This window comes from Trichogramma pretiosum, unplaced genomic scaffold (genome assembly GCF_000599845.2).
Source record: "Trichogramma pretiosum strain Unisexual culture from Peru unplaced genomic scaffold, Tpre_2.0 scaffold176, whole genome shotgun sequence".
Classification (NCBI taxonomy): Eukaryota; Metazoa; Arthropoda; class Insecta; order Hymenoptera; family Trichogrammatidae; genus Trichogramma; species Trichogramma pretiosum.
In genome coordinates, this window is record NW_019641662.1 from 52827 (window position 1) to 67404 (window position 14578).

The 14578-nt window shown below is 40.0% G+C and overlaps 1 protein-coding gene across 1 annotated transcript in view; it reads right to left on the reverse strand.

Moving 5' to 3' along the window:
- LOC106656749 (nitric oxide synthase, salivary gland) overlaps nt 1-14578 on the reverse strand; it is a 63600-nt gene that overhangs the window by 25146 nt on the left and 23876 nt on the right. The window contains exons 4-6 of the mRNA XM_023460223.1: nt 13095-13182; nt 12724-12848; nt 11350-11495 (exon numbers count right to left, since the gene is read on the reverse strand). Of these exons, the coding sequence (XP_023315991.1) occupies nt 11350-11495; nt 12724-12848; nt 13095-13182 (359 nt within the window). The remainder of the gene's footprint in view (nt 1-11349; nt 11496-12723; nt 12849-13094; nt 13183-14578) is intronic.

The window sequence follows — 14578 nt, forward strand, 5'->3', positions numbered from 1 at the left end:
ATTTCCTGCCATGCACAGATTGGGTCTATCACGAAATTCCCCTAGAAAATAATATCCCTATCAACACAAAACAATACCGACATCCCCCGATTCATCGAGATGCCATTAATAAAGACGTGGAGAAGAGACTGAAAGAAGGTATTATTGAGCCATCATCCCCAAACAAGCCCAATGAATTCCCTTGTATGGATAGTCCCGAAGAAACCAGGACCTGATGGAAGTCCTAAATGGAGGGTCGTCATTGACTTTAGAGAGCTCAATAAAAAGACAGTTGGAGATGCATACCCTCTCTCCAATATCGCCGATATCATGGACCAATTAGGAGAAGCATCTTACTTCTCTACATTCGATCTTGCCAGCGGCTTCCATCGAATCCCAATGAAACCCGAAGATCAATGGAAAACAGCCTTTTCTACGCTTAACGGCCACTATCAGTATTGTCGGATGCCGATGGAATTGAAAAATGCTCCTGCAACTTTCCAAAGACTCGAGGACCGAGTCCTAAGAGGCCTTCAAAATACCGAGATGCTAGTGTACCTAGATGACATTATCGTATATGCCAAAGACCTCAAAGAATATGACGCGAAAGTCCGTCAACTACTAGACCGATTGAGAGCTGCGAAACTTGTCCTTGAACCCGAGAAAGTCAACTTCCTGAGGAAAAAAGTTGGGTTCTTAGGACATATAGTGAGTGAGAAAGGAGTCGAGATGGATCCAAAGAAAATAGAGGTGATGCGAAACTTTCCCCAACCAAAAACTGTGAAGCAAATCCGCCAGTTTTTAGGTATGGCTGGATATTACCGGAGGTTCATACAAGACTTCTCAAAGATCGCGAAACCCTTGCACGACCTAACCAAAAAGGGAAATAAATTTGATTGGTCTTTTCGAGTGTGAAACTAGCCAATACTGATATTTCCAGACTTCACTAAACCGTTTATCTTAACCACTGATGCATTCAATTTAGCCATCGGGGCCGTATTAAGTCAGGAAAAGGAGGGCTTTGAACACCCAATTGGATACCTTCCTAGAGTACTAAATAAAGCAGAAATTAATTATAGCACTACGGAAAAGGAATGCATTGCTGCTCTACATGCTATATACCACTACCGCCCCTATCTTCTGGGATGACCATTCACTTTAGTAGCGGATCATGAACCGCTAAACTGGATGCATAATCGAAAGAACCCTGGGCAAAGACTCATGAGGTGGATGTTCAAATTTACCGGATATCAATACATATTCAAGTACAAACCCGGCAAGGAAAATGTCGTCGCAGATTGCTTATCACGGAACCCAGTTACCACATTACCAGAATGGGAAATCAACCGCAACCTACCTCAATTGAGAATCCTTATGGTAAAGAGGAAAAATGAAAGCACCGGGCATCAAGTTCTGACACTAACACTCAAAATAACCCTCGGAAGGGTGTAACATCATCCTCAGCAGCAGATACTTCGTGCATCGAACAAAGGACACGCTCCGAAAATAAGGCAGTTGCCTCACCAGCAAACCCTCTTAAAACTCGAAAACCTGAAAGTTCAAAGGTGGACACGGAACTCAGGCGTCGAAGTAATTTAACAAGACCAATGGATGCGATACCGGAAGAAACAACGTCCATGACCAAACAACAACAGACGACAGACCAAGAAGATGGTCCAACAGAAACTCCCCCTCTAATTGATCTTCGCTATAGCGCATTAAGACAAGAATTCACAGATACAGAAAGATCCACAGATGATGAAACACAGTCCCAAGTCCAAGAGGACAATTGTCCTACAGTCCCTGACACAGCAACCGCACCAGAAAATAAAACCGATGTCATCATAACAGCCCCACCAATAACGGATAGTAACACCTCTGAAAGCGAAGACACCCTGGATAAAACAGAGGAAGTATTCACTCAACTATCAGACTCTGAACTACTAAAAGCCGCTAACAAGATCAACATAAGCCAAAATTTGATAAATAAAAAAGCCTTGGAATTAGAGGACATAAATACCGAAATAGAGCTGGAGAACAATGAACTAAATAATAAATCCTGCTTCTCAGAAGGCGATTGTGCCGATGAAGCCACAAGAGACTACCTAGACAACATTGACACCTTTGATGAACGCAACTTTACCAATAAAACTCTTACCGATAAAGTCAACCGGCTAGTAGCAAAATCCCTTGCTGCCACGAAAGATAGCGATATCCTCATAAGAGGAAGAGAGCATAACAATTTAAACCAAAACAATCTTAATACAACCAGCCATATTAAACCAATGGTAGGAACTCCCAGATTCCAAAGCACACCACTTCCACAAAGATTCATTCCCCCAAACCCACAGCCATCCATTGACATACCCCAAGATCAAAACGACGCCCCAGTTGTGCTTAATTTTACTGAACCCTCAATACCAGACTTCCCTATCTTTGTCCCTGTCCCAATGCATGAAACCCCCATGAACCGCTACAAGCCAGCGTACATCACAACCGATAATCCATCAGATAAAGAGAGTGTCAAAGAACGAATGTCTGGCCACAATATAATTACAAGCAGAAATTGTCTGACTTATAAATCCGATAATTATGTCCATTTCATAAGCAAAGACTGCGGACCTACACTAAAAATTTCAGGCTTCTATCAGACATCGGAGCTATTGACTACAAAGAAATCCGTTCCAGAAAACCATTAATAGGCCAGATACTAGCAGTAAAGTATAAAAGCAACTACATACTTCTAGCAGTCATAACCGCAAGGCATTCTGATCCCATCAGTGGCCAAAAAGTACGAGAAGCTATGAAGAACTGGAAAGGATTTATGATAACAAACAAGCTAAACAACGCTCGAATAGCCCGCAAGGGAGAGTTGACAGAGTCACTAACGCCTGGCCTCTTAAAAGAAATAGTGAAAGAGACATTTGAACAAACCGATATAAATATCACCATGTGCTACGGACAAGTAGACATTCTCAAGGAAAAAGACAGGAAAGATATAATCACAAATCTTCACACTAGCCATATAGGAGGGCATAAAGGCATTAGTCAAACCTATGCTAAAGTACGGGAAAGATATTATTGGACAGAAATGAGAAATGACATACAGAACTTCATACGCAAATGCCCTGCTCTCGTACGATGCTACCTCCGTCCTTGCCAGCATACCACCGCTGGCCTTACTAGCAGACGAGCGTAGCCGGCTCTATCAGCGCCGCCATGAGGACGCGAAAGCTGAAGAACGCCAGGAGACACTGAGAAGATGGCAGAGCCGATGGGATCGCTCGACAAAAGGACGATGGACGCACAGGCTGATCCCAAACATCAGTTTGTGGATAGACAGGAGACACGGAGAGGTAGACTATCACCTCACCCAGCTCCTGACAGGCCATGGATACTTCAAACATCACAGCCAGCGCTACGACCGCAACGCCAGCGCGGATTTCCCGGCCTGCCCCAACACGGTCGAAAACGCAGAGCACGTGTTCTGCCACTGCACTCGATTTGAGGAGGAAAGAGAAAAGCTCCACCGTCAGCTCCAAGAGGTTGCCAGGCAGGAAAATGTCGTCCAGCTCATGCTAGCAAACAAAAAAACTGGCTCGCGGTAGCCACCTTCGCCAAATCAGTCATAACAAGTCTGAGAGCCGAAGAGATGGCCAGAAGAGGATGAACGGACGATGCGGAATGAAGAAGACGCAACAACAATCAGCGCAAAAGTGATGAGCTTGCTGCATCAGCCCAGCCTCTCCCCGCGAAGTAGTGCCCAACAGCGGTTCCGCGGGGGTTAAACAGGGGCAGAAGGAGAAGTGGATGGGCCACACAACACCCATATGTTTTTATATCTCAGTTTGTTTCTAACTCCACCCGCCTACATAAAATATGTAAAAACGGAAACTAAAAAATGTACCGAAATACATTTTATTTAATAAACTGAGCCCATCGCTCCATTAAAAAAAAAAAAAAACGCAAATGCCCTGAATGTCAAGAACGGAAGATAGCCCGAGCAAAAACTCACCAACCTATGCTAATTACCGACACCCCCATAGAAGCATTTGACAAGGTTTCTATCGACACCGTTGGGAAACTTAGAATGACCCCAGAAGGAAACTGCCACCTTCTCACTATGCAGTGAAATTTAAGAAAATACCTAATCACTATTCCTATTCCGAACTTAAGAGCTAGCACCATCGCAGATGCATTAGCAAGACATCTTATATGCCAATTTGGAGCACCACGTGCTATTCTATCGGATCAAGGAACTAGTTTCTTCTCGGACATCGTAGAAACACTAATGAGGCTTTTTAAAATTCGACATTTAACTACGTCGGCGTATAGACCTCAAACAAATGGAGCTTTAGAAAGAAGCCATGCCCCACTCACAGATTTCATAAGGACGTACTCCGAACTACGATGACTGGGACAAATTGGCCCCATTCGCAACATTTGCATACAACACAAATGTACGAATGTAATGTAATGTGTGTACGAATGGCGACTAATTTCAAGCCTTACGAACTGGTCTATGGGAAAACAGCACGGTTCCCTCTCAACATCCTAACCGAGGATAGATTGCCCACATATAACCTATATTTGCAAGATCTAATTACTCGGTTGACAGAAATGAAAAATTTGGCGAGTGATAAGCAACAACATGAAAAACAAATTACTAAAAAGCGATATGATAGGAAAGCTAGACCTTTTAAAGGTTCTGCCGGAGACTACGCCTCGGTCTTGAATGAGCCCCGAGTAGGAAAATTCGATATTTATTATAAGACCTCTCTCCTGGTTAAAGAAATCCTAGGAAATAACACAGCAATCCTACAATTACCCACAGGACAACTGATTCGCAAACATCTAGATAAATTAAAAGCCATCCCTCAGTAATGAAAGAGAACAGAAATTAATTGCCCATGCAAGACTCGGGGAAATGGAATACTGAACTTACATCAATTAATAAAGTGTTGGAAGAGATGGAAACAGTCGGACAACATAAAAGAGAGACAACATCAACCAAAACATTCGTGTTCAGCGGATTGACCATACAACTCATAACAATAATATCTTTAATGGGGTACATCTGCTATCAATATAAATTTAGATCTAAGAAACCTACCAGCTCGTCTAACCTTACAGTAACTACACAACTACTAGCGAGGATAGAAACGATCGATGAGGACGCCTTGGAAACAAGATATACAAAGATTCCCTTGAATATAGATCTCACTCCGGTCCACGAAAACCGCAAAAAACTATGGGCAGCAATACACCAGAACATGGACCAGAACCAGAACCACCAAAAACAACCAGAACCAGAAGTAATCATTATCGATTGAAAAAAAAAAAAAACAATTTTACCTAACTTATATTAAGTATTAGTAATTCTATTCTTGAATATTAATTAATAAATAGTTTTGTCGAACGAGGACGCTGGATCCTAAGAGGAGGAGGTTGTTATATGCCAGATGTTCGAGGACGTTCAACCTCGAATACTTGGAATATATTGCAACGTATTTTTCGACTTGCGCCTGCAAGTGTGGCAAACACGCCACCATACAGTACGCGCGAGCACTCAGTACAAGCGCTCGAGGAGAGGAGAGTCCCAACGCACTCGCGTTTTCCCCTTCTCGCGTCAAGCTAATTTCCATATGCGAGAGCAGATCCGCGAGTCTCCCACTCACAGCATCACGCGGACCGACGGTGAGCAGAGCAGAGAGAGAGAAGACGCCGGACCCCCACGCAGCATCAGTGAGTGACAAAAGAAACCCGCGTGATGCAATTTCAGCAATCAGCACGTATTGCCGAAATTTGATCTTTGTCGCACTAATTGCGATTCCACTGCTGCGCGCGCTGGAATCCCGGCGGCTCGACTCAAAGAGTGAGCGCGAAGAGAGCGGCGTCTCCTTGACCTATTTAAGGAGCGCGACAGCGAAATGCAAGGCATTGATAATTGAATATAACACTAATACCCCCCACAGTATTTAATGTTCACGATTACCATTCTTTGCCACTGACTTGTCGTTAGTGGCGAGGAACTTCCTTAAATTCCGAAGGCCATCTACCGCTGCCGCCCAAGGGCGTACGAGTGTGTAAGCTTTCTGCGTCAAGTTTTCCTGTACAATAAATAGCTCGTACGAAAACGTATTCACATACTTGTATTTTCGCTTGAGAAGCTATTTGTACTCGAACTAACGCTGATCGCTCTCGTAGTAATACGAGTGCGATCTCTCTGTTTCCTATTTTCCCAGTCACGAATTTACAGTGTTTGCCGTAACATCCTTGTGTGCACGATAGTGATTTATTTAGCTCCGTCAACCCAGGGTGAAGGAAGGGACAAGCAGCGTACCCGTAACAGTAGCGGAAGTTCCTGTTTCTTTTGCAGCCAAGCAGCCGAACCTACGTCATCTCCAGAGAGATCACTCCAGCAGCCGTTCGACCAACAGCGTGTTACCACCGGTAAATCTTATTGTATCGCGGTATAAGACCATTTTGTACTCTGATTGCAAACGATAATTGTAAAGCTATCGCGACGTCTCTGCGTAAAAATCAACTCATTATTTCGATTAAGTTATTATTTATTTCGTTAAACGATCAAGTCGTCTATAATAAAAACAGACGCATATTTTCTCACAATTTACTTATTTAATAAAAACAACAACTGCATATAACATTACAAGTCAGATACTCAAACCTGTTGTCTCTTACGCACCTTCCCGATTCTAACTTTTCAGGCGCGTAAGACACAAATACGTGAAGAAAGACCCGCCAAGGCTCATCGTGCAACGTACGCCCGGGTCTAATCCTTTATATAAAAGCAAGTCCGAGAGCTGTATAAATTTCACCGCGTCGGTAAGTCTCTTTCCAGCCCACCTCGACGTGAACGCGGCAAGCTACCCGAGTCCTCCACTGAAGCAAGTATACGGAGTACTCGCGTCGAGCAGACACTTCTACACTTGCGCGCGCTCAGCGAGCTGAATACGTTGCAATATATATGTCGACATCATGAGGCTATTGAACTAGGTGGATGCTGGCTCAGGCCCCGAGTCGACGGTTTCGGCATGCACAGGCATGACAAAACTGTCGACCGAAGCATCAGCTGAGTCAGAATATCCACTTGTCAACGACCGATTGATGCTGACAAAAGACTTCCCTCCTTTTAATGCATTTTAAAAGCGACCAGAACATCGACGAAAAGTGCAGTCGACGTGTGGCCGCTCCTCAGCAACCACCAATATCTTTATTTCGATTTTGTTTATTTCGCACCTTTGCAAAAGTAAAATTATTATTCGCACTTAAAAAAAATAAAGTTAGTTCTAAGAAATTAAGTAAATAAAGTGAACCTCCAGTTTATTTATAAGAGAAATCAACGTAAGTTATTTAATTTCATCAATTTCTATAACACTAAAACCTACTCATAGATAAATATATACATATTGACATCCTAACACCCTGACTAACACCTATTCCCTCATACCCCTCCCCGCACTCTTGTGAGTTGTGGCGACAAGCCTCTTCTGTATAGAAGGGTTCGTGCCCGATAGCAACATATTTATATAAAAGGTTTACGTACAATTAATCCCTCGATTAATTTGTACGTAACAATTCTTGTCGAAAAATTTTTCCCTTTGCTACAATAACTTGTGGCTTTTTTCATCTGGGACAGTCTATCTATAGACAAATCCAGGACATAAGTTTACAGAAAGAGTACGCTTATAAAAATGATAGAATAATTCGAGATTTTCTACATATGATGATGGCCCTAGCTTATATTCCCGTCGACGATGTGTTGCCAATATTTAAAGCTTTAAAAAAAGAAGCTCCAAGTGCACTGAAGACTGTATTCAATTACTTCTCCGAATACTATGTTATTGGTACTCCAGCAGTTCGAGGAAGACGTCATGAAAAAGCTATACCTCGACGTTATCCTATACAGTTATGGAATCAATATGATGCTGTGCTAGCAGGGACTCACAAAACCAATAACGTTAGTGAAGGATGGCACAATCGCTTTCGTTTGATAGTCGGTAAACATCATCCCGATTTATACAGTGCACTGCGAGAGTTTCAAAAAGAACAGGCCGATGTGGAGATATGCTTCGCAGAGTTAGCATTAGGACGCGCTATAAAAAGAGCACCAAAACTAAAATGGATTGCTCAGCAAGAGAAAATAAAAAGTATTGTACTCAATTATGCAGCGACGCTTGACGAGTCGGGTCCAGTGAAATATCTTCGTTCATTGGCTCACACTATGAATCTTTGTTAAACTCTTTTAAGTTTTTTTAAGTTAATAAATTTTTTATACATATTCATTGGTATTATTCTTTATAATGAATGTCAGGAAGAATACTTGTCGTGAAAAGCAGAGTCGGAAACGTGGGAGGTAACCACGAATAATAATGGAAATTAAATTTTTATTTGAGCAAAAGTTAGATTAACTTTATCCAAAAATCAAAATAGTAATTATTTATTCACTTACTTGCAAATTTTTCTGCAACAGCTTGAGGAAGATTATATTTCTTACAAAAGTCAAACATTGCTGGGGCTTTATGTGTGCGCTTCTCTAAAAATATTTTACTTTATAATTAATCTCGAGTCACTGAGCGACAACTGCTTATGAAAATCGACAAGTTGATACTGTTATAACAGTGTGTGGTATACCAGACAAGCCGAAAACGTCCTATTTGGTCGTATTTGCTTATCTTACTTGGGCGATTTTTGTTCACGTTTTGGGCACGAAATCGCCTTAGTTGAGATTAAAACGATACCACCGTGTCGGACGATAGCGCCACCAGACCGCGGCACATTTAGTAATCAAGCGGTAAGATAAGAGTCTCAAATTTCTTTCAGTGTAGCTTCTAAGTTAGCAGGCAGCTTTTCCCTGTAACGTCAAAGCGCTCCGCCATTCACGTGGTAGTCGCGCTGACCGAGGACTATCTAGAAATAAATAGGACTGCGCCGTAAGCTCGATCACAAAGCGAAGGGTCCGGTCTTTTATCGAAAAGCATGCCAAAGCGCTTCGCCATTCACGTGGTAGTAGTGCAGGCAGAGGACATCCTGCCTGGGTGGACTCGGTCGGTAGCTCTAACGCAAACAGCGAAGGGTCCGATTTTTTAAATTGAAGTGTCGTGTTAGTTTTGCTATCGTGATTTTGAGTTTCTCTTCCCTGTACAAAGTGACAGTGAGTGCTCGACGTAACCAAATACTTCACCACATCTCCAACGGCTGTTCCAGTAGCAGAGCGGGTAGCAGAGTCAACATCGCAGAAGAATATTAATATTGTAAAGTATTATTATTTAATTTAACACGCGTGTTATCCCTTAAAAAAGAGAATATTTATTTTCACGCGATAATTAATAAAAGCTAAATAATTCTTAAAATTAAATACTTACAAGGAGAGCTTTTCAGGTGCAGGTCATGGATTTGCTTCAAAACTTTTTTGTGGTCTCCTGGTGCCCAATACTAAAGCTCCCTGTGGTTAGTTTGATCCAATTGGCCTTAGGGCCCATTTTTTGGAGGATTTTCCACATTATAAAAAAATCGTTGTTATTTTCTTTATCGATTTAGAAGTACTTAAACGAAAAAATGCAACGATCGAAAGTTTTAAAATTTTCCAAAGAATCTGCTTGAATGAATAAAATCGTAAGCGAACTTAAATTATATACTTGAGAATCTGCTTGAATTTTTTCAGAATTTTTGGGACCATCCATCACTCAATTCAAGAGGCCCAAATTTGACGCTATTTCAATAGATTTTAGGACTCCTTAAAGAGAGTGGTAGATGGTCCCAAAAATTCTGAAAAAAATTCAAGCAGATTTTTTGAAAAATTTTAAAACTTTGGATCGTTGCATTTTTTCGTTTAAATACTTCTATACCGATATAGAAAATAAAAAAAATTTTATATAATGTGGACAATCCTTCAAAAAATAGGCCCTAAGGTCCATTGGATCAAACTAAGCACAGGGAGCTTCAGTATTGGGTACCAGAAGACCGCAAAAAAATTTTGGAGCAAATCCATGGCCCAGACCTGAAAAGCTATCCTTGTTAGAAAATACACCTTTCATTCGTCCAGAGACCCGATCCTAGGTCTTCAAATTAATTTCAGTATACTCTGCGCGCCCCCACATTCAACGTGCGCGCAGCCAAGTACGCAGTAACGGCAACGCCGCTGCAGACAAGGTAAGCCATTTGAGCAGGCTGAAACGAGCCTCACGGTGTCTCGCATAGGAAACGAGTGTGTCGGCTGTGCGCATCCGCACAAGCACTAGCGAGTTCGCTCGAAAAGTGGGTAATACGTTGCAGTATATATCCTATTATCCCTACTAATACCCATTCACTAATACCTCTCCCTGCTCACTTGTGAGTCGTGGTGACAAGCCTCTTCTGTATAGAACGTGTAAGGCATAAAATCGGGATTCGTAATGAATGAAAGACTTCGTTTTGAGTAAATAAATATGATTAATAAATTATTATTTAAGTATAATAAAAAGAAAATAGATACAGGTCGTTTCGTCACATAAATCTGGGCGCCACCGTGCGATTATCGGCGCACGGACCGTAATTGCGTCGCGTCTCGTCGTTCGTACATTCAGTCATTCATTCGTCATTTGAATGCGCTTTATTTCAAAACTATTATAACACGGAGGCGTGTTACCGCGACACATCGAGTCAAGGCAGAGTTCAGTGGGCGATATTTACCCTTCCTTCCCTCCTTATTCCACGATACCAGCTTTGATACGCGAGTTTAAGCGTTTATGCGACTCGAATGCAAGAGACAGACAGATCGGGCTGAAGAGAGCGCGAAGCCCAGTGGGTTACATGATTGGCGTGAAAACTGGTCAACGCTCGCGAGCCGAATATCGCAGCTACAAGACAGCGCGTAGCAAGCATGGCAGACGACGCTACTGACGCCTTGGGCTTGTATAGCAAGTGCTTTCAATCCTTAAGTATTACCCACCGAAATAGAGTTTTACAAAAGCCACATTTTTGTATAGTCGTATCTTAGATTTACAAAATATTAACAAAACTCGTTACAATCCTTCGTTATAATCCCTCGTTTTGCTAAAAAAAAACCATATGTGCGACCGTTAAGAAATATACTATTTGTTACCCCTGTAAACCTATCTCCCTTCTTAAAAACGTTCTAATGGACATATACAATTTTCTTTTGGGTCTAAAATTTTGGAAAGTGATAATCTACATCTTCGAAAATCAAAAGAAAACAAGAAAAACGATTATTTTAATTGAAATTGATATAACACATCTCTTGAAGAAGAAATAGCAAGGATTTTCTTAAACTTATCGATGTGGGTAAAAAATTTTAATCTAACGCGTACTGGCTATTTTAATAATTCATAAATGTTAGTATAAGCTTACTTTTTCAGTTCCAGGTTCACGAGACAATGCTAAAAATTCTCGATCCAAAACTTTGTTCTCAATCATTTTATTTTTTTCATTTCTATATAAATCTAATTCTTTTTGGCGGCATCCAAAAAATAACCATATTTTTCCAAACTCAATATCTGAAAATAAAATAATAGATGATAATTTTTAAATTAAGTATACTAAAAATTTTCTTTCAAAATTTAAAAATATATATTTTACTTCAAATTAACTTATTTAAGAAGGTTCTTTCAGTTCAAGTTTTTCTACAGTAAGGTCATGCATAGAGCTGTACATCTTGTATCAGCAGTATGCATTGCGCAGCCAGGCATCCACTAATCTATCTCAAAAACGTCGTTTTCTCATTTTGGCTAAGTGGCTAAAAAATTGGTTAAAATGGACTGCTGTAGAGCCGTTTGAATATTGTTAACAATCGAAAAAATCGCAATTTTTTTAGTTTTCTAATAGCTGAGGTTCACTCGAAAAAACACCAATTTGCAATAAGCTAGGTTATATAAATGTCTTTTTGCGTACAACATGGTATTTAAATGGCCATGAACATAACCTTGAAAAAAAAAACTAAAAGTGTATTCGAGCGTAAAATTTTCTGCTCTTTTTAAATCTGCAACAAAAAATGGGAGTCACCGTACAAAAAATCAATTTTGTTGCACTGTAGCTTAGAGGTTACGTTCAAGGTTAAATGCTAGGTCACCATTGGTTTTCTTATCGGAAAATACGTTGATAGTAATATTTTCAAATTTTTTTTAGGATTTGTTGGAAATGAAGGACACCTTAGTACAGCTCACCTCGAAATTGCGATTCTAGTTTTAAACTTCGTTAATGATTATATTTTTAATTTGGCTGTAGATTTGGCTCTGAAGCACCTTTAAATGCGTTAGGGTCTCAAGATATATATGTCTTGAGATGCTTTTAATCATCGGTAGTATTTGGAAAATGTTTCAGTATTTTCTGAATGTTCTCACAATAAAAAACGTGTGATAATTAATTAGCCGGATAAAAGAAAAGAAAAGAAAAAATTAAACATTTCAAATACCGCTGTATAGGGTTAGAATGCGATATTTCATTCAAAATCTACGTCATTTTTTAGCTTATGGCACACAAAAAAATACTCCGGAGTTTACAAAAAATTGATGTGGTTCCAAGTGAACTTCAGCTATTAAAAAACTAGAAAAATTGCGACTTTTTTTTTAGAAACATTCAAATGACTCTACAGCAGGCCATTTTAAAGCACATAAAACTTTAAAAATAAGCAAATTAAAGTTATTTTGAAGACCTTTAATTTGACCGGTTTGGATTTTTATTCGCTTCAAAATTAAATTATAATAATTAAAAAGTATATAAATTTACCTTTCATATTTTCCATTTGAGCTTGACGATGATTCCAAAATCCTCTAAATGGCGCAATACCTGTTCCAGGCCCGACTAAAATCATGGGCGTTTTCGTGTTGTCGGGCATATTAAAATTGACCGCACTGAAATAATTAAAAGAATGTACTGAACTCTTTCAATCAATATAAATTTCATGATGACGCTTGTCATAAAGTTATGCACTGATGAAATTGAAAAAAATCAAGGTGTGTGATAAAAATTCGTTTTCATAAAATGAAATTTTTTAATTACTTGAAAAAATCTTTCTCGATGAGATAAAATATTGAAATTCAACTTATCTAATGAGATAGTTTCTCTACATAACAAAAGATTTTTTAAAAGCTTCTTACCTTCGAATGAAGACGTACATTGTTTCATTTATCGAAACATTTTTTAAATAATTCGAACACACACCATAATGTACGTTTCCGTTACCACCTGTAAAAATAAATGAAAATTAGTGAAGCATCTTGTTATAAGTTTTAATGACCTATCCCATTTTTATCCATTAATTATAATAGACACTCCATTGGAGGCATTCGACAAAGTATCGATCAATACCGTAGAAAAACTAAGTCTAACTTCAGAAAGCAATTGTCATCTCCTCACCATGCAATGTAACGTGACTAAATTCCTAATAGCCATTCCCATACCTAACCTAAAAGCCTCCACGATCGTCGACGCATTGGCTCGACATTTGATCTGTAAATTTGGAGCACCGAGAGCTGTCCTCTCAAACTGCGGCACTAGCTTCTTATCAGACTTAGTCGAATCAATTACACGTATCTTCAAGGTCAAACATTTGGCAACTTAATGGCGCCCTAAAACGTAGCCACGCCCCTCTGGTGGACTTTATCCGTACCGATTTTATTCCGAGAGTTATGTCGATTGGAATCGATTAGCCCCTTCTGCCACCTTTACCTATAACACCAGGATCCATTCAGCAAACAACTTCACGCTTTTCGAATTGGTATATGGAAAAGTAGCCCGGCTCCCCTTACGGACCCCCGATGGAGATGAGCTCCCCACCTATAACCTATATCTCCAAGATCGTATTATGCGACACGGAGAAATGAAATCCATAGCAGCGGAGAAACAAATTGAACAAAAGCATAAATCTAAAGCTCGGTACGACCGCCACATCAAACCATTTAACGGGTGAGTGGGAGATTATGCTTGGATCCTTAAAGAACCTCGTACCGGTAAATTCGATCAGTTCTATAAAGCTTATTAAAGCTAATTAAAGGAATTATAGGTAACAATAATGTGATCCTAGAACTTCCAACGGGCAAACGAATACGAAAACATACGAGTAAACTCAAGGTAGTACCCGAATAATTATCTAACGCCCTTTCAGAAAAATACGTAATGACACTTATGGACAACGATGAGTCTTATGGTTGTGACGGAAGATATCGCCGAGATCAACATCCAACCTATTAAAAGTAACTCGGGGTTATATCATGGAGATTATGAATCCATAGTATTGAAAAAGGCTACCTGGCGGATAGCAATCTATCTCGACAATACCACATGGACCAGCGATAACCCCGCGCTAAGCTCCTACGAACAATTAGAGCATCATTACTTATCAACGAAAACGACACTAAGTTGTGAACCTTTCAAAAGTTCGAGCGTTGTAAAACAATTCAACACTATAAAGAGAATACAAGAGGAAATCGCTCTAGCATGCCTAACAACCACTCAATCAAACGCCGTTAGAAATCCGATAATGATATAGCCCATATTTTATTTAAAATTTTATAAAATTCCATCATTGGAAATATATTAAATATATTTCCAATGCTGAAATTTCGTAGACATAAAAAGTCGC